Source organism: Pan paniscus, chromosome 5 (assembly GCF_029289425.2).
Source record: "Pan paniscus chromosome 5, NHGRI_mPanPan1-v2.0_pri, whole genome shotgun sequence".
NCBI lineage: Eukaryota > Metazoa > Chordata > Mammalia > Primates > Hominidae > Pan > Pan paniscus.
Genome location: NC_073254.2, coordinates 121,638,385 through 121,664,988, shown reverse-complemented (window position 1 = coordinate 121,664,988; position 26,604 = coordinate 121,638,385). Strand labels below are relative to the sequence as shown.

Below are 26,604 nucleotides of genomic sequence, written 5' to 3'. Positions count from 1 at the left end.
TTCCTATTCCCTTGAAAGAGTTCTTATCTGTCAATTTGCAGATGACCAATTTTATTGGCAAATGGGCAAATTTCTGCACAGAGTTCCATATACTGCATGCATGAACAAAATGTGTTCCTGGCACACTTTGAGAGAATTTAAATTCAAATGAAATTCAATCTCAATGTAATTATGAAAGTATAGCGAAGTGTCCTAAAATAAAATGTTTTTATGTTCTAATTTAAAGAGACCTGTTTATATTGTTGATAAACATCTTAAAGTAAAATTAATTATCACTCTATAGTAAGCAAAATAGTATGCAGCTGCTTCACCAATGTAACTTCCAATGAAAATTAAAATTTCATTTTTGTTACTTTATTGTATTTCTCTGAGATTTGTTTTTAACTGATAATTCAAGATAACATTTGTATGCAAAAATAATAAAATGCATTAACACAAGAAAGCAGATAACCTGTAGTTAGCAAATATTTATTAAAATATTCCTTTAACTCATTGAAATAAATATCATTTAGTAAATTCTATTTTCTAAGTCTCTAAATGACATCTACACAAAAGCAGTTCCACAAACTTGAGTGTTTCAGTGAATATTATATTGTTCCACATATGAGTAAAAACTTTTCTAACCTTAACATGCCTTATAAAGTTTGTTACGTTTTATATGCATTCTTTGCACGTAAACAGCCAGATAAAATAGTAAGGCATAATTCTGAATTTCTTGGCAAGTTTCACTGACTCATCACAAGGCTTTGCCTTGAGAAACGACCCTAGCAAAAACTTCATGGCAGAAAAATTCTTTAAATAAATATTTCAGAATGGGTCCAGTGGCTCACACCTGTAATCCCAGCAGTTTGGGAAGCCAAGGCAGGTGAATCATTTAAGGTCAGGAGTTCGAGACCAGCCTGGCCAACATGATGAAACCCTGACTCCACTAAAAATACAAAAATTAGCCAGAAGTGGTGGGGTATGCCTGTAATCCCAGCTACTTGGGAAGCTGAGGCAGGAGAATCGCTTGAACCTGGGAGGCAGAGGTTGCAGTAAGCTGAGATTGCACCCTTGTATGCCAGCCTGGGCGACAGAGTGACTCTATCTATCTATCTATGTACACACACACACACACACACGCACACACACACACGCACACACACACATTATTCAATATGATCTAAATTGTTAGACCATATTGTTTTTGAATAAATTGTTTTTGAATACATGGATTCTTACTTTTTAAATGACTGGAATTCTAAATATATATATACATATGTGTGTGTGTATGTATATGTGTATGTGTGTGTGTATCTATCTATCTATCTATAATATTGTTTACTACATCTATCCTTCATCCAACCTACCAAACTAGCTGATCTTTCACAGGAATAAAAAAAAATGCTTATTTTACAAATACAGAGAAGAAGTATTCAACATAGGTATTCTTTGTTTGGATATGTGAAATTAGGATTGGTGTTTGATTCTGTCTTTCTACCCCTTAGTTGAATTTTCAAAACTCAAAATAAAGCACATAAGAATACAATAAGAACCTGGAATGGGCTTCAGAAAATTATCTATATTTAAAGCATAGCTCCAAAAGATACTGATTTTTCTTACCAGTGCTGTCATCATACACAACCGTGACGGTTTTCCACTTGAAAAACTGCACCAGGTCTAAAATGGCACGGCTGAGTGAAGAGAAGTCTGGGTAGAGACTGACATAGAAGGAATCTTTGTTGTCTGACACCTGGTGCTTCCAGCGGGTCTGTATGTGGGGAACTCCCAGAGCATTGCAGATGGACTGCACTGCGTTTGCTGATGAGCTGTGTGAAGGCCCGAAGATGGCAGCCACCCCAAGAGACAGCTGATCACAGGCTGAAGAGGAGATAAAGGTCTGTCAATAATGAGAGGAGAGGTGCCAGTGTGCCAGCAGATACCACATTATTATTTTAAACCCAAAGGTATCATTCTCAAGAAAGATTTGTGTTTTTAAAAATATATATATCTACTTTTCACTAATTTAAAATTTTGTCTGACTCCGAGCATTTTCCGTTTGCTACAAGGGAATTAACTCACCCTGCGGCTCAATGTTCAAATAATTCTATAAATAATGTCAGGGGAGGGAGACAGGCAAGGAGAGAGAGGATGAATATTTTTTAATATAAGGGGGCAGTGCTTGTTTTGGAAGACTAGTTTATATGAGGGGAATGAGGGAATAGTGCAGCTTCTCAAATTCACTGAACAGTTTTTACATTTTCCATTTCTTAATCAAAAGCCACGTGGTTCCCCCTTTACTCGTGCAATTAGCTATGCTCACACACAGATGAACTTTTCCACATATCTGATGATACAGGTCAGGTTATGCGAACACTCAGCCACACAAAACCTGCTATAGCTCTTAGAGAGTGATTTCATATGGATCAGTCTCACTGAGTAGAAAAACAGCAAAGTCATTAGACAAGTACTCAGTCATCTTTATATATTTGGCTTTTGGATGCTATAAGTGTTTTCTATTATTCTATTTTTTAAAGTTTGTATTTACTCACAGAAAACTTTATTCATATCAATAATAACCACAGTAATTAAGAAAGGCATGAACAAACTAGAGGGTATTCAGATTAAAATAGACTGTGCCATGACCTGAACTTTCTATAAGGCACACTGACACAAATAGCGAGCTTGGGCCTAGAAAGTGAGTAATTATTGGGAACACAAAACTTATCTTTAAATATATGAAGACCTGGCATGTGAAAGAAGCTTAAGTTTGTTTCACTTGATGGGCAAAGGGGAATTAGAAAAAAAATAGAAGGTTCTCCTGAATTTTTACCCACTTCATTATTATTTATTTATTTATTTATTTATTATTTATTTTGTTGAGATAGAGTCTCAGTCTGTCGCCCAGGCTTGAGTGCAGTGGTGTGATCTCAGCTCACTGCGACCTTTGCCTCCCAGGTTCAAGCGATTCTCCTGCCTCAGTCTCCCGAGTAGCTGGGACTACAGGCACATGCCACCAAGCCTGGGTAATTTTTTGTATTTTTAGTAGAGACAGGGTTTCACCGTGTTAGCCAGGATGATCTTGATCTCCTGACCTCGTGATCCACCCGCCTCGGCCTCCCAAAGTGCTGGGATTACAGGCATGAGCCACCACACCCGGCTATTATTTTTAATTCTAAATATGGCCTCATGCCATGGTTCACACCTGTAATCCCAGCACTTCGGGAGGCCAATGCAGGAAGATCGCTTGAGACGAGGAATTCGAGACCTGCCTGGGCAACACAGTGAGACCTCCTCTCTACTAAAACAAAAAGAAAAAGAAAAACAAACAAACAAAAAGAAACAAAAAAAAATTCAGCTGGGCATGGTGCTGTGTGCCTATAGCCCTAGCTACTTGGCAGGCTGAGGTGGGAGAATCACTTGAGCCTGGGACATTGAGGTTGCAGTGAGCCATGATGGTGCCACTCCTGGCCTACCTGGGTGCCAGACCAAAACTGTGTGTCAAAAAAAAAAAAAAAAGTAAACCATGTTCAAAAATGAAATAGTCTTCCCCAAGAGGCAATGGTTTGCCCATCACTGCAAATATTTAAAGGACAGAGAAGGATTGTTACTGAGCTTTAGGCATAAATTAGGTGTTCAGACTCAATTCCTCCAAAATGGATAGTTTATTATTCTACCGTGTGAAAATTTCTGCTATTTTCCCTCAGTTTTCTGCATAAAATATAATATTATAGGTGAATTAGGCATGGATATATTTAATAATTAAGTAAATTATTGTCAGAACACTTGTTTAAACATTCTTTAAAAATCAATATGATCTAAATAAATTGTTTTTAAATACATGGATTCTTACTTTTTAGATAACATGTGGAATTCTAAATTAGTATAAATGGTGGCTAGACTTTAGAATTTTTCACTCAACATGAGATTTTAATTCATATATACTGAAGATAAACGATCTTCCTTCACCAGGTTTGTGACAAATCACAAACCAAGAAAAGCTAAAAACACTGAATTAGGTTATTTAGAATGTTTCTAAGTGTGTCTCAAGCAAGATTAGAGCTTTCAGTTATCAGAAGAGTTATTTAAAAATATATGATTCAAACAATAATTCAAGCTCTAATACATCAAAGTATTTATTAATTGAGCAGAACAATACTACCCATTAAAACTATAACAGAAAAAAATTAGATAAAATGTCAAAAGGTAACATCTCATTTCTTATTATTTTCTTGCATTGGATAAATAATTACATTTTAAAAATATCTAAAGTTATTTTATAATTAATCATTAACAATATTATCAATATATACATTTCTTGATAGTTAAAAAAACATATTGGCTCTGTTATATTATGTTTTTATGTATTGCTGTGTCCTCCAAGCAGTAATAACTCAACAAACAAGAGATTCAGAAGATAAAATCCAAACCAAACTTATTTGAGCTTTTCCTAGCTTCAAGCCAAAGTGAAATGATGGATTTGATTCCCAGTGAGTTTTTATTGGGTAACAAAGCTTGTAAATTTCTTATAATATTTTGGTCAAACGACATGACTTTATCAATTCATAATTTTGCTAGGGCATTCCCAGGATAGTACTCTGTTTGTTGTGAGAACATCCGAACCTGTGTTTTTTTTATGCTGTTCATTTGAAATCACCATTAAGAAATCTACTAATATTTTATCTATACTGCACTCATACTCCATATTCTTTGATCAAAATGCTTTCATTAGAGGCAGAACTTCTTCTTCCTAATGGAAACAATCATGAACTATGCCACTAATCAAATGTAATAGTCTTGAATTAATGATTTATTTTGCAATTATGATGACAAATGTAATATTTCACAGTTACCTTTAACCTTTTTCTCAGTCTTCAAAACCTTTCATCACCTGACATGGTTCTGAAATGTGGAAACTTATTTGTATTCATAAAGATATGAATTCAAAGGGCATGCAAAATATGGCTTTGATAAACACTACTTAGCTGCTGGGGGAAAAGAAGGATACTTTCATCTTGAGAAATACTGTACCTTGTCAGCTACCATTAATATTAATGAGCTTAAACAATTTGCACTAACCTGGAATTATAAATAATTATGTACATTTCCACCAATATAAGGTAGCTACAGTAAAACCATATTAGCATTACAGAAAGGCAAACATTGTTTTAAAATATAATGTTAGAACAAACACTTTGTAAGCCTTTTCCTTTGAGAAAAATCTTTATTATAAAATTTAATTCCTATTATATAAATGCTAACTATGCAAAAGAAAAGATCACCTACTATAAGATTATCTACATATATAAGAAAAGATCACCCACATAAGACTATAGAAGCACCTCTCAAACACATTTACTACTGACAGCTGTCTGGTTAAAATAAATGCTTTAATAATAGTTTTCTCTACTGCCTTCCTTCATATATAAATATTAAATTTTTATTCCACCAAATTATTTTTCTTTTTATTCTTTTTCTATATTTTTGACATTTAAAAGTTATAACATGAAAATAAAACTCATAAAGTATTCTAATCATGTCCTTATATAATTCAGTTTTTACATAATCAGCCATTTATTTTCAGTTACAAAAAGAAATATTAGATGGTTAAAATATGAGCATGGAATGTACATAAACTAATGGTTGTTTAAAATTTTCCATTTAAGTTTCAATATATGCTGACATTTTGAAGTCACTTAGAACCACATAACTTTCAAGGTAGCCAATAAATTGAGACCACAGTAATAATATAATGGGATTGACAGATAATGCAAATAAAGATGTAAGAATGGATTGCAAAATTGGTAAAATCCACTCATATAAATTTTATATTTGTGGGTTCTTAAAAATAGGAATGCTTCAATAATAAGATGGAAGGATCAATAGAAAAAAAAATTCACTAACAGATGTAATTCTATTTCACGTTATAAGCAGATTTTTTGCAATAGGAATTGTACCACTTTATCTTCTCTGATAAAATTTATATGCATTTTGAAAATAAATCTTTGCATGCAAATATCCCTAACAACTTATTAACTGTATGTTGAAAAATAAAAAAATCTCTTAAGAATACCCAGAAATTTGAATTCCAGGAAACAGAGATGTTAAAAATCTATCAATTACCTTTCTTGGATGCTTCAAAACTATCATAAAGGTTTATCTTCTGGGTGTCATAGGTAAGGGTAGTATTGGGTAGCAATGTTCTGTTTCTGTTAATTGTGTTCACAGCAAATCTGAATGCAAGTTCCTCAGCTCCCATTGGGCCAGATTCCACATATTCAAAAATACCACCTGGCAAAAAGAAAGAGAAAAATCATAAATTTTACAAGAATAAACATAATTTTCACAAGATAAAGAAAATATCAGAAGTTTTCTGTACTTTTATATATGTGCAAGTGCATTTGTGTGTGTGTGTGTGTGTGTGTGTGTGTGTGAGAGAGAGAGAGAGAGAGAGAGAGAGAGAGATTTAAGTACATGGGGTTTGTGCTTACTTTATGAACTTTGGGATATTCTCTTTTAGCCACAGCCATACTGGTAAAATTGCCTTCGTATTGCTGCCAAAATTTAACATGATACAAATATGATTTGGACTTTTTTTCTTTAGTTATTACTTATTTTAGGGCCTAGGTATAGAGAGGTCTTGACTTAAGTACTGAAATTTATCCCCCCAAAATTTGTAAACAGTTCCAGAATAATCAATCCCCTTCATTGATATATACTATAAAATTAAGCATTGAAAAAAAATGTGTTAAATTCCGTCTCCATTCAGAAATCAAAATTCTTTTGCACAACTTTCTTTTCTTTTTTAAGACAGTCACTCACTTGCCCAGGCTGGAGTGCAGAGGAGCGATCACAGCCCACTGCAGCCTTGACCTCCTTGGGCTCAGGTGATCCTCTCACCTCAGCCTCCCAAGTACTTGAGACTACAGGCGTGTGCCATCATTTCCAGCTAATTTTTGTATTTTTTGTATAGTTGGGGTTTCACTATATTGCCCAGGCTAGTCTCAAACTCCTGGGCTCAAGCAATCTGCCTGCCTTGGCCTCCCAAATTGTTGGGATTTACAGGAGTGAGCCACCATGCATTTATTGTGTTAAAAGCCCAAATTATTTGCAAATTTCAGCATCTTACTTGCGAGAAAAGAGAGTTAGCATTTTGCTAGTTGCTTTATTCTAAGTCCCTTTTAAGAAGACACTTGACATTTATGAAGGATGCCTCTCCAAAACAATGCAACTCCTTTAGTCAATGAATAAAACTGTAGTATATAATTTTGGCCATAGAGTATAATTTTAAAATATGTCCCTTCAATTTGTGACCTTCCACCAGCTCTGTCTCATTCCAGTTCCCTCACTCTTGTCACAGCCTTCCTTCTCTCGAATATCATTGCTCTCTCCTTAGCTGGGAGTGACCCAACTGAGGCCTTTGCTTCCAAAAGAATCATTGTTGGTTTGGAGAATGAAATAAAAGGTGGAGCATCTGATTCCTAATCCCCTCCAACCTCTGTCCTTAGGAAACGAGTACTTTAAAAATGCAGAACATTTATCTTTCTTCCTTTCAAATTTCACACCATGTACTCCCAGTACAGTCATTCATAAATTAAACTTTCTTGAATAAGCTATTCCACATCTAGCAATTCATACCTCATCAAAGATATTTTGACACATGAATGTCAGGTGACTATACTATTAGCAAACTACCTATTATAAATTAGTAAGAAGTTGTAATGTTGTAACAATTCCTCTAACTATGAGGAATTAGGACTCAGAATAGACTAGAGGGGTGAGGCAAATTTATATTCAGGAACAAGATAAAAAATATTATTTGATACCATATTCATTTGAAATATTTCTCTTATTCTGGATTTTAACCAATTTAAGGGTGTACTTACTAAAACAATCAACTTGTGAAATGGCACTCAATATATTTGAAGTCTTTGGTGACTTATGTTAAGCAAAAGGATAATAATTATATGTGTCTAATGGGTATAAAGAACCAACCTAGATTCCTTCTGTGTATGTGGAGAAGAACAGTGGTATTCTTCTTTACTCTCTACCCTTATATATAACATTTATTTGGAGCTAGACTGGGTTTACATTCTGGATTTGCCAATTGCTATCTGTATAATTTTGGGCAGTTGCTTAAAACCTCAGGCTGAGCTGCCTCATCTCTGAAAAAAGAATGACAAGGGAGGTTACTGCATAGAATTGCAATAAAGAATAAATGTTAGCATGTACAAAACATTTAGAGTGGCTGTCACAGACTAAGCACTCAACAAGTATTTGAGGTCACAGTGAACCTTCAAAGCCATCCAAAATAGCATTTTACAGGAATTACCCCTTTGGTCAAAGATCACAAAGCTATCAAGTGATAGAGCCACTGGTAGAATCTGCTCATGCCTGACTTCAAAACCCTCGCCTGTTCCACTACAAACTAGTAGTTTTCTGCAAAATTTCAGTCAGGCAAAATATACAAAACTTCCTAAAATGTGAGATAAGATGACTTAATAAGACGTAACTAAAAATGTAAGATCTTATATATGAAACAGAAAAATAGTTAACTAATTGTAAGGTACTTGTAAAGTTAAGTAGAAATAAAGAGAAAATTATAGAAATGCAAGCCTTAAGTGGTTTCTTGCTGGCAAATAAAATAAAAAACTGAATCTTCTACTTTTTTCAGTTCAAAATGGTAGTTTCGATGTAATAAAAGTATGCAATAAAGATCATATTTTATAATATTGGATCAATATTTTACCCAGTTATAATATTGAATCAATATTTGATGATACTGAATTGAAACTTTCTTATTCTTTATCAATCTTTAAAATAATAATTCAAATTCCACTTTAAGTTTACATATTTATCACAAGTTTGAATGTTTAAAGAAATCTTTTTATTTCCTTAGGATAACCCATTTTCCACCTTAAATTAAAAAATAAATAGCTATATGTTATTAGTCCAAGCCAGAGTTTAAAATTTTGTAATAAACAAAAACATCCAGATAACGCAACCTTTTAAGACAAAATATAACCACCCAACAACGTTAACTAAAGAAAAGAGATAAATCATGAATAGCTTATTACCCCTTGTATGTGGAAGGAGATGAAAAAAATCTAGTAAAGAATTGGTTTCCAAGTAAAGTTAGATTGGTGTTACAAACTATTGAGGAGAAAGAACTTTTTAATTCTATTTAAAAATTCGGAAAGTCTTACTATCATCCAACTTAGTAATTGTTCCAAGAAGAAAAAAGTAGATTCACCATACTAGATAGTATAAATGCAATTGATAATTATTTTTATTTAAAAATACTTTTTTGGAAAACAATAAAATGAGACTTTATTAAGATAAAAATCACGAATGAACAGTAAATTTTATATATAAGAGGAGGAAGTTCCATTAAGGTCAGGAAAAAGATAAAATGTCTACAATATCCACTCTTCTTTAGTATTTATTTTCATTTCATAACATATAGAGAAGAGATACAAATGTGTTTTGCCAAATATGTTTGACCATATCAATGAAAATACCAAAATTGAAAGGATTTATCACCAACAAGCCTCCACTAAAACAAATACTAACTAAATCAAGTTCTATAGGCAGATTATTGATTACAGAGGAAGCCACTACATTGCTTCAACATGTGAAGTATAAGAGAAAATACAAACACATGGGTGAAAATCAATAAATTTGGACTATAAAAAGAAAGAATAGGAATGACTGATGAAGTTTATGTTTAGAATTAAAGTGTATGGTAAGTATAATTAAAAAAGCAAAAAATGCATAAATAGAATTAAAGGATTTTAATGTTTTAGCAGTATTTGGAGAAATACTATGTTCAGAAATAACTGAACATAGTAATTCAAGAATGCATTTTGAATTCTAGGACAAAGACTAAACAAATAATGAAATAGTATCTGATGAAAAATTAATAGAGAAAAATAGATAAGTAGAACACAGAATCCATAAACAATTTTCCATCTATATAGACAACAATATTAAAGTGATAATACTGCAGTTCTAATAAAAAAGGATTGTATTTTCAATAAATATTTCTGGATTAAGTAGATAATTATATAGAAATTATTTCAATCATACATTGAAATGTGACATTAAAAAATAAAGTTCAAAAAAAAGCTAAGAAAAGATGTTTTAAAAGAAAACAAAAAGTGATGCTTATAAAGGTAAAAATGTGACATATTAGACTTTCTTAAAATCAAGAACTTCCTAATCAGAGACACACACTCAACAGACACACACACGTGTATATGTGTGCCATAAACAAATGAGGACAAAACACACACACACATATATATACACACACATATATATGACATTTTCTTTATATCCTATAAGTAGAATTAGTGGATTCACACATATATACACACATTTAGTAGATAGTTTCACATGTGTGTGTGTGAGAGAGGGAGAGATAGATAGAAAAGACTTCTCTTTTAAAAAATCTACAAAAAAAGAAAATGGCAGTCAAACCAATAGAAATATGGGTAGAAAATTTGAACAAGCATTCCCCAAAAGATAAATTGAAATGGACAATGTACATAAAAAAGTGATCAATTTCATGGTATTATGGAAAATGAAAATTTAAACCACAATTCGAAACAATTTTATATACACCAGCATGGCTAAAATGAAAAAGACAAACTGGCTCAATCAACATTGAAAATTGAGTGTCTGAATCTTCTACCACTGAAAATATATAAACTCTGTGACACAGAAATTTCACTCTGGGATAGCTGATAAACAGAAATCTGTACATAAGTTCATCAAAGCATATGTGCAAGAATATTTATAACAACATGGAAGACCTGCATCAATAAAGAACTACATGCAATAACATGAGATGAATCTCACAAACAAATGATTGAGTGAAAGAAGCCAGACACAAAAGAATACTGCTGCATGATTTCATTATTTGAAAAGTTCAAAAAATGTTAGTGGTGGGAATAGCAGTAAGAAGAGAGCATGATGTGCTTTTGGGATGCTGGTGATGATCTGTTTCTTAATCTGAGTGCTTGGATACTTATTACTAGAACTTTACTTGTATCATGTGTGCACTTTACATAGATCATTCTTTAATAAAATTTTACTTTAAAAAACAATTGTATGAAAGTGCTAAGGCCTTTCTGAGTTTGATAACACAAGCAGTAAAAATAAAGGCAATATTACTAAATGTAGCTTCAATATTTGAAAAACATCTATGCATCAAATATAACTAAAGAAAGACAAATATGAAAATATATGAAAGTATATTAAATATCATAATACATTTTACAAGAAAACAATATATTCAATAAAAAGAACTAGCTACTGAAAACACAACTCCAGTAGAAAAATTGGCAAAGAACGTAAGTAGATAATATTCATAAATAATAAATGCAAATAACCACTAAATGTAAGAAAATATTCAAAAACAGGAAAAGGGAAAGGTCAATTAAAACAATGAGATAGAATCTTTATGAATCAAATGTACTGAGGTGTAAGAAAGAGCACAGCTGAATAGAAAAATAAATCGACACAAACTTTATTGAAGTCCTTTTTTTAAATCTATCAAGCTTTAAAAATATCACACACTTGAAAGCACTAATTCTACTTGCAGGATGGAAACTTAAGGAAAATGTCACTGATTTAGCTGCAAGGATGTTCACTTCTTTATTTATAAGAACAAAATGATTCAAATTTTTCTAAGTATACAATGGTAAAAGACTTTTTACAGAAACTATGGTAGATATACTTAATAAAATACTATATATTTAGCCATTTTAAAATTATTCTGTAGAAGGTATTTGATGACCAAATGCTTCAGAAGTAGTTATAATATGCCCTTATGCATAACAATATATTAACCTTGGTTCATTTTAGATGATAGGCATTTGATTAATTTTGATTTTCTGATTTTTTGTTTATTTGTATAATTTAAATAGCTAACAATGGAAGTATGTTAATCTTGTTATTTAAAAAAATGAATATTCTTCAAAATGAAGCTAGAATATTAAAGAGTAACAGAAAACAGGACAGTGAAAGGTGAAGATAAAATCTCAGGGTGTTTGTGCCTTTGCTTCATTTATAATGAGAAAGACTTAACATATTTATATGCAGAGGGAAAGAACCAATAGGAAGAGAAAGCTAAAAGGTAGAAAAGAGAAGGTATTACTGATGGAGCCAGGTGTCTCAGGAACAAGAGAGGATCAAATCCAAAGCATGGCAAATAGGCTAAGCCTAGAGGAGGAGGACACCTTATTCACTCCAGCAAGAAACAATTATCTGTAATCTGCAGATGTGAAGATGGGCAGGAAATCAGGGGCATATATACTTTATGTGTTTTCTTTGTAAAGTGAAATATAAAGCTCTCTATATTTGATTCTCTGAGGAAGAACTCAGCTGGTTTTTATAATTTTAAAAGAACACCTTTGATTTTAAAATTGCTATTATAAAATTGAATGGCAAAGCATTTTTTCCACCTGTTCATGAACCTGCAAAAGGATAATTGTTCACATGATTTTAAACAAGATGTTTTTCTTTCCTATGACTTGAAAAAATAATATCCATTTTGCACTGGGAATGTTCTATAAAACTGTTTTCTCCTAGAATTATTCTTTTTATTATAGTGTCAGGATTGTACATAGTATTTCATAAGCATGTGATCCATGAAGAGAGAATTGCTCTCCTGAGAGTTCATAAATCATGTTTGATGGATAAAATATATCTCAGAATAATAAAGGACTCATAAGACCTATATGATCTTAAAGAAGCATCTTAGTAATCAATAATTTTGTGCTCTTTCTAGACTTACACCAAAATTCAACCAGTTTCACATTTTCAAGAATCTAGAGACTCCTGTGTAGTTATCATCTAATTCCTTATTCTCCATACAACACAAGCAAAATATACTGCTTTCTCATACTTACCTTGAACTTTTTAGGTTCAAAACATCATCTAAGAAAATCATTCTCACAGCTTTATCATTGTTTTATTTCTTAATTCAGGAAGGGCCATCATATCTCACATAACCTCTATATCAAACCATAAAATGCCCGCAATTCTTTTTCCAAGCTTATATTAAAAGTTAACAGTTCTCTTCACTATAAAAGGCTTGTTAAAAGAAGAAAAAAAGAAGGAGAGGAGAATACCTTTCTTTTTCATGGGCGCAATTGCCCTCCTTTGTTTTGTAGATATAGGAAACCAAATGTCAAGTGATCCCTGGTTTACACAGAACACTCAGTGCTGAAACTTTTCACATCACAGTCTCTGACTCACAAAAGAACATCACTACTTAAGACTTGAAATAAAAGATTTATTAGTCAACTGCTAAAGCCTAGTCAATGCCTTTCTCTTTTAAATCAATTGTAACTACTACTGAGGAGTGTATGACTCATAAACCCATGATGGATGTACCAACCAACGTCACATCTAACCTCTGAGACTTTTCAAATAGGTCTTACCTTAAAGTGAGTACAATCTGTGTTTTATAGACTTTAATTTAATAAAGAAACTGATGTTCTAAACGGCACACCATCTGTTATCCTCCCAAAAGATATGTTGATTTTCTCCATCAAATGTTATACTAATCTTATTTCCTGTCTAAACAATTGCAAAAGGTTCCTCTGCATTTTAATTTTGTACAAATCATTATCCAAAGGACAAAATCATCAAGCTTCTTTAATTTTTATACAATATAATGCCAAAGGACAATGTTACATTGGCCTTTGGCTATTAAATGACATGCCATGGATATTAAATGACATTAGGGTATTATTTTTTTCTCCTTAGGCAAAATAATGATATAGTGGTTATATAAGAAAATATCCTGACTCTTAGGAGATCAAGTCTTTAGGTATGAAAGAAGTATCATAAACAAAAAACTGGAAAAATATAAGCAATTGTTTAATCAAAGTGCTTATGAGTGTTTATTATACAATTGTTTGAACTTTTCTGTATGTTTAAAAATTCAAAATAAAAGTTTGGGGGAAAAGAAAATGGACAAGAAGAAATAAAACCCCAATACTCATTTTGTTCTTAATGCATATTTTTAACAGACTTCTCAAAATGACCATTAAATTAACCTGCAAATATTTACATGTACTATGCACTAAAATTGCACTATTATCCTGAGTGTAAAAGATGGAGTCTAAGAATCATACAATCTATAAATCATCTGGTCTACCCATCATTCAGATACATAGATTGCCTTTATTACTACACATTGGACTCCAGGAATGACAAACTTATCATCTGAAGCAGTCCCTCACCTCTCTGGAGAGCTCCAGCACAAAGTTCTCCCATATATTAATCCATCCCCTGTTTTCCTGAAGTTTTTAATCATATCTTTTTATTGAGATACATTTAATCCCAACTTTCACATGATTATCTTCCAGAATTTGAAAACAGATTTCATCTTCCTACTGCGTTTCTTTCATCTAGCCTAACACTTTGAAATTGTTTAACTGTTTGTCACATGACTAATCTGATCCTTTCGTTTTTCTAGTTTTTTTTTTTTTTTCTGAACACAGCCTAGTGTGTCCACAGTTCAATGTTATACTCCAAGTGTATCCAAGCAAAGCAAATTATGAGAGAGTGGCCAGCTCCATAAGTTAATGTATTATAGATAAAATTAATACTGGATTTTTTTAACAGTACAGTATCACACTGCTCATTCATCTTAAGCTTATTGTTTAAAAAGTTTATGTTTGTGATGTACTTTTTAAAAATTTTTTTACAAGTATCCCTGATTAATATCTTTTACTTACAGTTGGTCTAATTTTCTAATTAAAACCACTTGGGGCCTCATTCTATCATCAACTGCTATTATTAACTTATTCAACATCTAATGTATCAAGGTAATTTACTAATATTACAAAGGTATGTGAAATGTGTTTCTTTACCTTCTGCCTTTAGGTCATATTCAGTTTTGCTTTTATATCTAAGTCAGTGATAAAAATCATAAGCCAGAAAGAGTTAAAGACCAAGCAAAGCTTTAGACCATAACCTCATAGATACCCCACTGGAGTCTGTCCCTATTGTTAAACTAGGTAATGGTCTTCTTAATTATTCTAGCTAACAGTTCATAGATTCCCATCATTTCTACAGGAATGTCACTGCAAACCTTTTCATATGCTTGACTAAGTCCAGAAGTTCTATGTCTTCCACACCACAACAATGCATCTTCACTGGATTTTTCATGGATACTTGCACCTATTCTAGCTTTTTTCAGTAGTTTATAGCTACTACAATCAAAGTCATTTTTATAACGTGAAACATTGATCTTATTATTCAACTTCCTAAAATCTTTCAATGACTAATCTTTAAGCTTAATGCTATTTACAAAGTTTTTCATAATTTGTCTTCTACCTTCCTTTCCAACCTCTTTTCTTACCACTCCCACTTCCCCAGTCATACAGCCATATTAAACCACTTACCTTTAACTGATTGAACCAAAATCAAATGCCTCCATTGCTTTCCAAACAGGGCTCATCTGCCCAGGAGCCCAGCTTCTTCTTACTGACCTATGTACCTACACACACACACACACACACATTAACACATACATCTGTAAATTTATCTCTCATTGTGAGCTTTTGAAATAGTCACCTTTTCTGGGAAAACATTCCTCACTGGTCCTAACTGCACTGAACTAATTGTGTCTCTGCTTTATGTGCTCAATGTTCCAGACCCCTTTCAAACATAATGCAAACTCCTGCAATTTGAAGCTAAAGAAATTTAAATAAGTATGAAACATGTTTACACCTAAGCTCAATCTCATTGAAGAATGAAAGTTCCTAACAGTCAACATTTATTGACATCATACACTACATCAGGCACTGTGTATTTTACAAACATTAATAAAAAGTCATCAAAAAGTTTGACTCACGTTTTCTGTCTTTAATCTATTTCCCATCAAATAAAATTTATATTTTAAGTCTGAATATAATAATATTTAAGTTGTCCCAATTACTGAGTCTAAGATTTGTTTTGCTTCATGTTTCAGTCCTGCAAGGTAGATTAATTCTTAGTCCAAAGAACCTGCTTCACTGAGCTTATTGAATTCTGCTTTAGCAAGACTGTGAAACAGATCTAGCATCCTCAGTGTCTTCCTAAGGTCAGTTACACAGTTGGCAAGTGATGGATGCTGGATTAGGACACGAGGGACCTCAGTCCAGGCCCCATCTTTTAATTGCCATTCTGTATTGCTTCTTGCTGGGTAATATTGCCACTCTTTATCCTCAACTTCTGGCTATTTTCTCAATAACTTTCCTCTTTCTAAGTGGTAAATACTTTGTTTCTTTGAACAAATTCTAAGAGTTTTATGTCCATATAAACTATGACTATAACAATTTGAAATTAATTTTGTGTGAAGTTGGTGAGTGCCTAAATGTATGCTGGTTAAAAAGCGAAAACAAAAACAAAACATATATACATGTGACCCGTGGACACACCATGGAAAAATAAATAAGTAGTTGATAGCTTCCCAAAAGGTGATTATGTGGAAAGTATAGAGCGTAATGTACTCATTTCCCAGGCGAGGAGGAGTGTCTGGTCTCCACTTCATGCTGAAAAATACCTCCCACCCTTCCTACTTGCTTTTGAGTCATTTGAGCCATGAAACAACAGGTATTTTTGATTTAATAAAAAGACTGGCTCCAGTATTTTCAACCTTATTTCTAATGACAATAACCTTCTTCATTGTTGCTAAGTTATCTCATCAAAGCATACATATTAGCACTTCGTCAATATTTCAGGTGAAATAAAAACTATACAAATATGTAACCAATGAAAATTTTGTCTGCAGAAAGTCCTGGAATTTTCGAAGTTCTAGCACTCTTTGCAGTTCTTCAACTAGAGAAGACGTTAAAGGTCCACTTGCATACATCTTCCTACATCTATCATATTCTCAGACTTGTCCTGGGCATTCGAAAAAAAGAAGTTGCTGATACAGTCCAGAATAAAGAATATGAGTTAGAAGTCAGTATATAAACTGAAATCAAGTTGCAGGAAATAGTGTAATAGCCCCATTAGACAAAGATTGGTTGTTTTCTGGCATGTAAATGTGCTTTCTTATTTTAAAAATAAATAAGCTTTTACTTGACAAAGCTCCTACACTTTCCAACATTATTTTTCAGTAGTGGATGGAAAATAAGTGTTGATTTTTCTTTCTATAAACGGACCATTAAAATCCAAGGGAGGACCTCAAAATACACATGCAAATAATATTAATTTTAAAGTAGAGGCACTACACACTGAGAAGAAAATTGGGAAATGGCTACTTAAATGTTAGCAATTTACAACCAAGAAGGCCTGCATACTGATTGGGAAGGCAGACGCTTGAATAGTATCAAGATATAAATAGAACTGATCAAACTGAGATAACAGGAAAGGTAGTCACATAATTATAATATAAACAGTATAAATAATACCAACAATTTGAAGGTAAAAAGCATGTGCTTAATCGTACTTATTTAAAAGAAAATAGGTCAACCAAATGAAAAGAAAAGGCGAAAAGTGACTGGATGAGCAAGCCTCTTCACTCCCCAGACCTCCATTATCTCTCTGCAAAATGAAGGGATCAGGTGAAATGAGCTGAATATCAGAGATTTATAACACTTTAATGATTCTAAAACTGCCTTAAGAACTGCACAGTAAATTGTGGAAGAATACTGATTCTGAATTTCAGATCTGGTTAAATGCCAGTCTTTTGCAAATATGGGACACTTAACTCTCTCGTTTGCAAAAAATACATTGATGTGAGAAATCATCTGCCAAAATATTATGAAATTCAATCAATAAAATATAGATGCAAATATGTTTTGAGTTTAGAAAGATGATTTAGATATCATGAGGTTAAAATGAGAGTATTAAACATTCTAGAGTTTTAATCCAGAAATAGTAATTTAAAAGATGGCTAGCAAGTTAATATTTTATAAAAATGCAAATTAATTTAATAGTATTATTCATAAAGCAATCTATATATGTAATTTGGTATTATATACAAAACAGTATCTATTATTTATATGGACTATAACTTTAAGATAGGTCCTTCATTTCTTTTTACCTATTGACTTTGCAGTTTCTTTAAACAATATTTTAATGCTCTTAGGTGGAATATTTACTATTATATATAAATGTATATTTCTATGTGCTTATTATTTTGTTTTAAATGAAGGAACAAAGAAGAGTAAAACAACTGTTTACTTCTACATTTTCTGGCAAAGTTTCTTAAAATTCTTAAAATTACTTTTGGTTTCCCCCTTTTTAAAACTATAGTATTAAATTATCTTGAGATTGCTAAAATATTAACATTCATATTACATTAATAACACCTCATCTTCTCCTTTAAGAAGCCTACTTCTCTACAAATATCTGTCTATTCCTCATATAGATTTCAAGTTCCCTCTCACACCATCTTTTTCATTCCTTTTTTCTACTACTTCTGACAGCACCAAGGGTATAACCTTCTATTACCGTACATGGTTCCTCTGAAAACTCTTTGATGGCTTACTCTTCTTTGACTTATCGGACTTAACTTGGTGTCTCACATGTAGTGTGAGTTTTTAATAAATGTTTGGAGAATCTCACTAATATGGAGAAGAAATATGAGAGTGTTTCATGTATTAAAACGAAATGAAGTTTTAAAGCCATATTTTTGTATCAACATCATATTAAAATGTTGTAGAAATTGATCAAATGGCCATTATTTTCCTTTTGCAGGCAACTAAGACAATCATGGGGATCACACTGTGTTCCTTCCAGAAATCCAGAAAGCCTCAGGTGTTTGCTAAAGCCTTTTGTTAATTACAAAATGACATGAGTTATTTTTATAATTAGAACAGTCTGTGGAATAGAGGATATATCTAATGCTAACTAGAATTTATTTTAAAAATTCTTACTCTTTACAACTAGTTTCAACATACAATAATAGATATTTTTTTCCTGTGAAATTGAAAAACTGAAAGAACCCAAAGCAGGTGTGGGAAGAAAATATTGTAGAAAGTTGTCCAGGGAAAATGTAAATGTATAAATAAAGAGTTAAAGTTTAGTAACTTTTCTTTTCTAAACATCTAACTCAAAAACTGATTGTGGAAATTCGAATTGCAGATAATGTCGCTAATCTAGTAGAGATCTAATGCAGAAATAATGTACATATATGAGTTTGCATGCAAACTAATGCATACCCACAAGGACTCATATAAAAGCAGTCTGAGGAAAGCTTTAAAAACCTGCTAGTTAATCCAGAGTGAAAGTAGACCAGAAAAAAATACAGTGGTGTGACACTGTCAAACAAAGTAGGTCACTGACCAAAATGTTTACAGTGACTTTGTGTAGACATAGCTTAAACAAATGTCTCAAGATCAAATGAAATGACCCAACTGTAGACTATGGGACTTTGTGTGTTCAGGGTGGAGAGTGAGACACACACACACACACACACACACACCTCTATGAGAGATTTCCATTAAAAATGATAATACTCCTAAACATCCCCTAAGAAGTGAACTGCATATCTATAATCAAGCAAAGGTTTTAAAGCATTTGTTCTAAAATTCGTTAGTGAGAATTATTCGTCTATAACCTCTTGTGCATTTATTTACTCCATGTTGAATGTGCAGCTCTTAACTGAGTGTAACATAGTAGGTGCTCAATAAGTGTTTTTTGCATTAATATAAATATAATGATATGTAGAGTCAAGGAATAATCTTTGAGCAAGCAATTTTGTATATTTCTATTAGTAAGAAAGGCAAATTACATAGCTATTGAAGAATTAGACAAATTTTACTAGAAATAACACATGTTCAATTATATTCATAGAAGAACTATTTTTAATTATGAAATACAATTGAAACAATCTAAATGTATATCATCTGGGAGGCGATTCTACAATAGCATTGTAAACCACCAGAGGAATACTGTGCAATCGTTAAAATGCACGGTTAAATTTATATTTATTGATGTGGAAAAATATTCAGAATATATGGCTAATAAAATAGGAAATATTGTATAGTGATTAAAGATAAGGGCTCTTGGAGTCAGTTGGCTTGGGTTCACAGTCCAGTTCAGCCTTTCTGCTGAATGGCCTTAGGCAAATCACTTCGTTTTTTATACTTCAGTTTTCTATTGAAAAAAATTGCTACATTATTTGTATAACCAAGTACTAACCAGTAATTTTAAGTAACTTTAAATTTTTAAATAATTTTAAAATAATCTTTTAAAATGTCCTCTGCTTGCAGCCAAGCTGGTACTGGCAAAGACAATGATAATTCTCGTGAGAAAGGTAATCTTGGTGTGGTGAAGAGGGTTTGCATGGAATCAGAAGAATGGGCAAAGATTCCTCTGCAAGGTGAGTTCATGACCTGCCCCTAGGTAGGGTCTTCAACTAATCATTCATTTTGGGAAAAGAATGATGAAAGTAACATTTATTTTATTAATTTTTACCCAAAGGCTCTTGGTTCCTTAATCCAAAATTTATCAAGAGCCTATGTAGGTGATGCTGATTGCATACCAAAGAACTACTGTGAAATATGTCTTGCTAGCATGAGGTTATCCTGACATTATCAGCTACTTTAAATAGACACTTTTCTGTAGCTTCTAGAATGCTTAAACTACTAAACAAATTGCTGTAAAGGTTAACTTAATTGATTCCAAGAAAGACAAATAACTCCCTAGCTGGGAGCACCCATGTGAGAACAATAAAAAGCAAGCTCTCTTTCTACCTCTGGTAAGTTAAAGAATAACACGTTTCAGCAGCATTTTCAAACATTTGCATTTGCATAAAGCCACAGATCAGAAGAGTGACTTTTATTGCTTTACAATTCAAAGTCTACTCTCATTCACCGTTTCAGTTATTATAACAGATGTTCTGATCCTCATTCCCAGGTCACTGTGTACAGTGTACATGTTTATATAATTACAAGAAAAAAGAGGTTAACACATTGTGCCTCGTCCAATCCTGTCAAAATGAACCCATATAACGCTTCACACAGGGGAACAGCAAAAGAATAAATGCAAGCACTATAAATATACATAAGCCACAACTGAAACGGTTTCCCAACCCAACTTTCAAGAATGGATTTCTCCCAATAGACATATAAGAGTCAACATATATCCTTATCTGCCTAGTGTGACCTAGTTGAAGGCAGCCTAGAGGCAGAGATGGAATTTCCACTACATTTGTAGGATGTCATGCATATGTATTTAGGTTTTAGCAGAGGACAACAAATATCTCATATTCCTAATTTGAGTAAAAGCACCATTTGTTTTTCTTCTCACATACCTGTTTGTGACACAGAAAGCGTGGCACAAAGTACACCTCAGAGAAAAGCTAGAAAAGGTTATTTATGGACAAATTCATGGAATAAAGATACTGAGAAGACAGTACAAACTTAAACAAAGCCATTTTTCCTCTAATGCAGGAAAAGGCTTGGGATGTTAGGTACACTGATTGCATCTAAATCCACCTGAGTTTTCTCTGGTACCTTTTGTTTGCATTTTATATATTTAAGTGCTAATACAAATATAAGGTGTCTAAGCATAGTATACCATACTTATATGAACTCACAAGAAAAATTAAAAGTCATCTTACTTATGATAAGTGCTTAATAAGGAGGTGGCTCAGAGTCTGGGGTTCTAGTCCTGGTTCTGCTCTTATTAGCCAACTGAACTTTAAGCAAGTTAGTTAAATGTTCTTGGCTTTAATTTACCTAGCTGTGATCTGAGGAGCTTAAAGGTCTCAAGAGAAAGAAGGCTCATGCTGTTCTATCTAACTCCAGCGCCCAGCACAATGCTGAGCACATGAAAGATACTCAATGATTCCAATATTCATGGAAATGAATGAGGTCAGTATTTAACAGATCAGTGAATAAAGGTACCCATAAGACCCTTGCCAATCTAATCTATCTATGACATTAGGTGATTAATTTTCATAACAAACGACACGTTTAAAATTAAATCCTATTTCTGAGAAGAATGTGTATTTTCTGAAATGGATAATCACAGTGTCTAGAAAGTAATATTACAGCACCACAACCTAAGTCCCCTGTCAGCCCAGTTTGAGTCATGTACCTGTCTGGAGGAAGCAAAGTTAATATAATGACTTAGCTGAGTCATCCAGTGAGAGCCCAGTAATATGGGCAAAGTTGGAGACCTCATCTGTGATCAAATTTCCACTGGTGGTGACTTAATTAACCATTGACCTTGTACTGAACAGCAAAAATCATAACTATGGATTTCTGTCAGCCTACTGCCTTTCTTGTTAATGCCACATCTTACCCAAGAATAGGAAGTGAGCTCTACTTTCTAGAAACAGAAATGTATTTGAAATAATCCAGTAATTATATTTCTACCCTGAGATATTATTATGTTAATCAGTTGCTCTCTACAAAGTAATTCTCTATGGCTTTTATTCAAGGTTAGAAAAAAATGATTAAAAAGAAATAACACTGCTTTGAGCCTCTACCAAGGTCATCATTGAAGGTATAGTCACCTTCTAAATATCTACATAAAAGGAAAAAATGTAGTTAAAGTGTTTTTGTTTGTTTGTTTTTTGGAGACGGAGTTTTACTCTTGTCACCTAGGCCGGAGTGCAATGGCACGATCTTGGCTCACTGCCACCTCCACCTCCTGGGTCCAGGGTAGTTAAAGATTTTAAAAATCACATCCAACATGTAGCAATTTAAAATATAATCATTTAAGCTTTATTTTTATTTTAAATACCTGCGTTAATATGGATAGATATATTTAAGCTTTATTTTATTTTAAATACCTGCGTTAATATGGACAGATATTGGAAAGAAGATGAAGAAAAAAAGGAAAGAAAAAGGAAGAGAAGGAGGAAAGTAAGAAAGAGAATACAGAAGAACTAATGAATCCAGAGCACTTGGTAATTAACAGTTTCCATAAGCATGCATGGATTCACCACTGGGTAAGGGAAGTATCAGTACTGATCCATTTTTCAGATGAGTAATCAAGTCTCATTCAGAGAAATTAAGTAACTTGTTTAAGATCACACAGCAGGGATACAGTATAGCCAGGACTTAAATTCAGGCCTTCTGAACATAAGCATCAAGCCTTTCCTTTGTATTTCAGCCACAACATATGCATTGTGTTGAGAGGTGGTAAAAAATATAAATAGATTTAAGGAATGAAAATAGTAACAATTTATCTGTCATAGGATGATATCCAGCCAAAAGATAGGTGTCAAAATTAATGAAATTGTTTCATTCACTAATTATGTAAGATTCCAAAAATCATTAGCAAGGGTAAATCCTTCCCATTTTACTATATTGTTCTTGTCGTTTCTCCAAATTTCTACGCCTATTTTAAATTTGAAGATTCAAGCTACCTGCTGGTTTGGGGACTTATATTTAATTGTACCTAAAAAGGGAAGCTAGTCAATATTATGTTTTAAATGTTACTTATTACTACGAAGAAATTAAGATATCATATCTTGCTTAGCAAAGAGCAGGAAAAAATGTTCATCATCAAACAGGTCATTACATATCTAAATAAATTATTGGCTTTTTAAACTATCATTATGTGGATAATTAACCAATCTTCTTGTTTTCTAACAGCCCTTCAAATAGCATAGTTTATCATCCTCGGCTCTGAAACTTCCCTGTGGCCATTGATTAAAATGAATAAAATGAGTGTTACAAAATTTGGAAAATGGCTATTCTTCTCAAAGGCAGTATTTACTTCTGTTAAATTCCAACAGCACTTAAAGCTATGGCATTCATCACTTAATTATAGATCGTCTTGCCTTGTTCTTTATTTCTGTCATAGTTTCATGTGTATTAAATTAGGCTCCCAAGAAATCTCGTGACTGCAGAAGGGCAAATGGAAGATGCCTAAAATTTTTAAAATTGATTTACTGTTGGCTGTCAATATCATACATTGGATATATCCATATACATGCAGCTGGTGTTGTAATTATATATTATATGTTATATTTCTATTTTTAAATACTTTAATTTTAGGAACAGAGAGAATTTAAGCAGGGTTTTCAAATGGTATTAATGTTTTAATGAGAAACAAAGGTTTCAATCTGCTTTTTAATTTTCTGGGATAATTTGTAAGTAACCTTTTCTACTCCTAACAAAGATAAATCCTCAAAAGAATTTTAATTTTAGTACAGTGCTAGTATGCTAATATATATTTTCAGAAAAGTTATAAAGACAAAAATTTTTACTTTATATGAGTATTATCAAAGTAATTATTATACTTTATATTTACATGTTATATGGGCACAGTACCGCCTCACCACTAAAATCTACTCTGAATAGAAACTGCAGTTGTAAACCTTAAAAAAAAATGCATGCACATAATTCTTTTTTCTTATTCTTAGCAATTATAAAAGTAGTTATGAACAAGATTGCTGGCCAGATGTGTGAAATTCCTGGTTGTTAAAGCCCCAGCTCATAGCCTCTTCTTTAATGAAATATGTCACACAATACATAGTTCTCTAATATCATTTAACCTATAAATTGTGCTTCTGACCCTTTCATCACTCAAACAGAGAATACAAAGAATAGAATTCATTATAAATTCATGGAGCTCCTAAAACATGAAAAGATACTAGTTATAATTCATTCATGAGTTATTTTCAGTTTATGAAGTTCTTGCCAAAAGAGAGTAAGAAGCAAAAACATGTTAAATCATAAAATTATATTCAGACTTTGCGGAGAGTAGCCTTTAAGTTTTTTTCACAAATAGCTTTAGACCCAATCTCACTCCATTCTTAAAATTAGGTAACTCTTCTTTCTCATCACATGAACTTCAGTAGCCCAACCAAAATTCTTGCTTTCCAAATCGTGGTTATTTATTCCTCTCTCCTCCAATGATCTACAAGACCCTGTCTTATCCACCAGCTCATACTTCTATCCTCTTTCTTCAGTCCTCTAATAAAATTCTCACCTCCTTCTAAGGTTATTGTGATTAAGTTAGGTAAATTAACTACATATCCCCTTTGGCTTGATGTCAACATAAGGGAACTTGTGAAATTCTACTGTATTCAGTTGATACTGTGGGTGTATATGTTGATTATTTACTCTCTTAGGTCTATTTTACATCCAGTATTTTCAGGTATATGATAAGATCTTTAAGATTAGGGATTTTGTCATTGATTTGACTTATGTCTGTTCAAAGGAAGATTATATATTAAAATAATAATTTGGACCCTCAAAAGGCAAATTAAGGCAACAATGGAATGTAGTCAACAAGAAGTAGGTTGAGCATTTCTGTAAGACCCTGCTATAAGAAAGTAGAAGATATAGAGAAGATAGAGATGATAATCTTGTTCCAAAAAACAATTCTGTTTGATTAGAGATATGGCTAATATGATGCAAATCACTCAACAATTCAAATAAAAGTTGACTCCATATTATATTGAACATTGTCCTTTGGGAGAAGTGTGAAAGCAGGATTGTTTCTTTCTATACTGATTCTATTTAAGCACTACTTACTGGCTTTTTATTTTATTCTAGAGTTATATAACAAAACAAGGAAGGGTGCAGGTACAAAAGTATTCTGAGTTGCTTGACTCCAATCCAGGCACTGAAACATAGACCTTCTGCAAGTCATATAACCAATGAACTCAAAGTCTTCATTTGTAAAATGTAGGGAGATACACTGTATAATCAATAAATTACCCTCCATTTCTTTAAAAAAAAACTAATCATTCATTTATTCTCTCCCTCTGATAATCAGTATAATTCAAATTTTTAAAATGTAAGAAATAATGAAATAATTTCTGCTTAAGAGGTATTATCTAGTATCTTAGACTATTAGAAAAAGAAGAATTGTTTTTCTGCTCAGTAAGGTAAAACCCTATTTACTGTATATATACAATGAAAGTGCAGAACATACTCTAAGACCAAACACATGCTTGGTCACAAAGCAAGTCTCAATAAATTCGAAAAAAATTGGAATTATGCCAAGCATACTCTCAGACCATAGTGGAATAAAAATCAAAATCAACACCAAAAAGATCTCCCGAAACTACAGAATTATACAGAAATAAATAATTACAACTTTCTCCCAAATGACTTCTGCATAAACAATAAAATTAAGGGAGAGACCAAAATATTCTTTGAAATAAATGAAAAGAGATACACAACATATACCAAAATCTCTGGATGCAGAAAAACAGAGTTAAGAGTAAAGTTTATGGTGCTAAACACCTACCTCAAAATGTTAGTAAGATCTCAAATAAACAATTTAACATCACACCTAGGGATAATAGAAAAACAAGAACTAGCCTAAGCTAGCAGAAGAAAATAACTACAATTAGACAGGAACTGAATAAAATTAAGACCCAAAGCCCATACATAAAAAATCAATAAAACTAAAATTTGGTCCCTTGAAAGGATACACATGATTAATAGATTGCTAGCTAGATTAACCAAGAAAAAAAGAGAAGCTCCAAATAAGCATCATCAGAAATGTCGAAGGTGGCATTACAACTGACCCCACAGAAATACAAAAGATCCTCAGAGACTATTATGAACACCTCTATGCCTACAAACTAAAAAATCTATAGGAAATGGATAAATTCCTGAAAACACACAACCTCCCAAGATTGAATCAGGAAAAAACTAAAACCCTGAACAGATCAACATTGAGTTCTGAAAT

General features: G+C 32.5%; 1 protein-coding gene and 1 long non-coding RNA gene across 11 annotated transcripts in view; one reads left to right on the top strand and one right to left on the bottom strand.

Annotated features, from left to right (window-relative positions):
* The window catches only part of GRIK2 (glutamate ionotropic receptor kainate type subunit 2), a 1,183,164-nt gene that overhangs the window by 444,180 nt on the left and 712,380 nt on the right, over nucleotides 1-26,604 (bottom strand). For all 10 annotated transcript variants that reach the window (XM_034962599.3, XM_063605422.1, XM_063605420.1 and 7 more), the window contains 2 exons: nucleotides 6,103-6,270; nucleotides 1,603-1,860 (listed from right to left, as the gene is read on the bottom strand). In XM_034962599.3, the coding sequence (XP_034818490.1) occupies nucleotides 1,603-1,860; nucleotides 6,103-6,270 (426 nt within the window). The remainder of the gene's footprint in view (nucleotides 1-1,602; nucleotides 1,861-6,102; nucleotides 6,271-26,604) is intronic.
* On the top strand, nucleotides 1,802-22,999 carry LOC130541604 (uncharacterized). The gene is made up of 3 exons (XR_008955687.1): nucleotides 1,802-1,877; nucleotides 20,208-20,317; nucleotides 22,757-22,999. It is a non-coding gene; the product is annotated as an uncharacterized LOC130541604 (long non-coding RNA).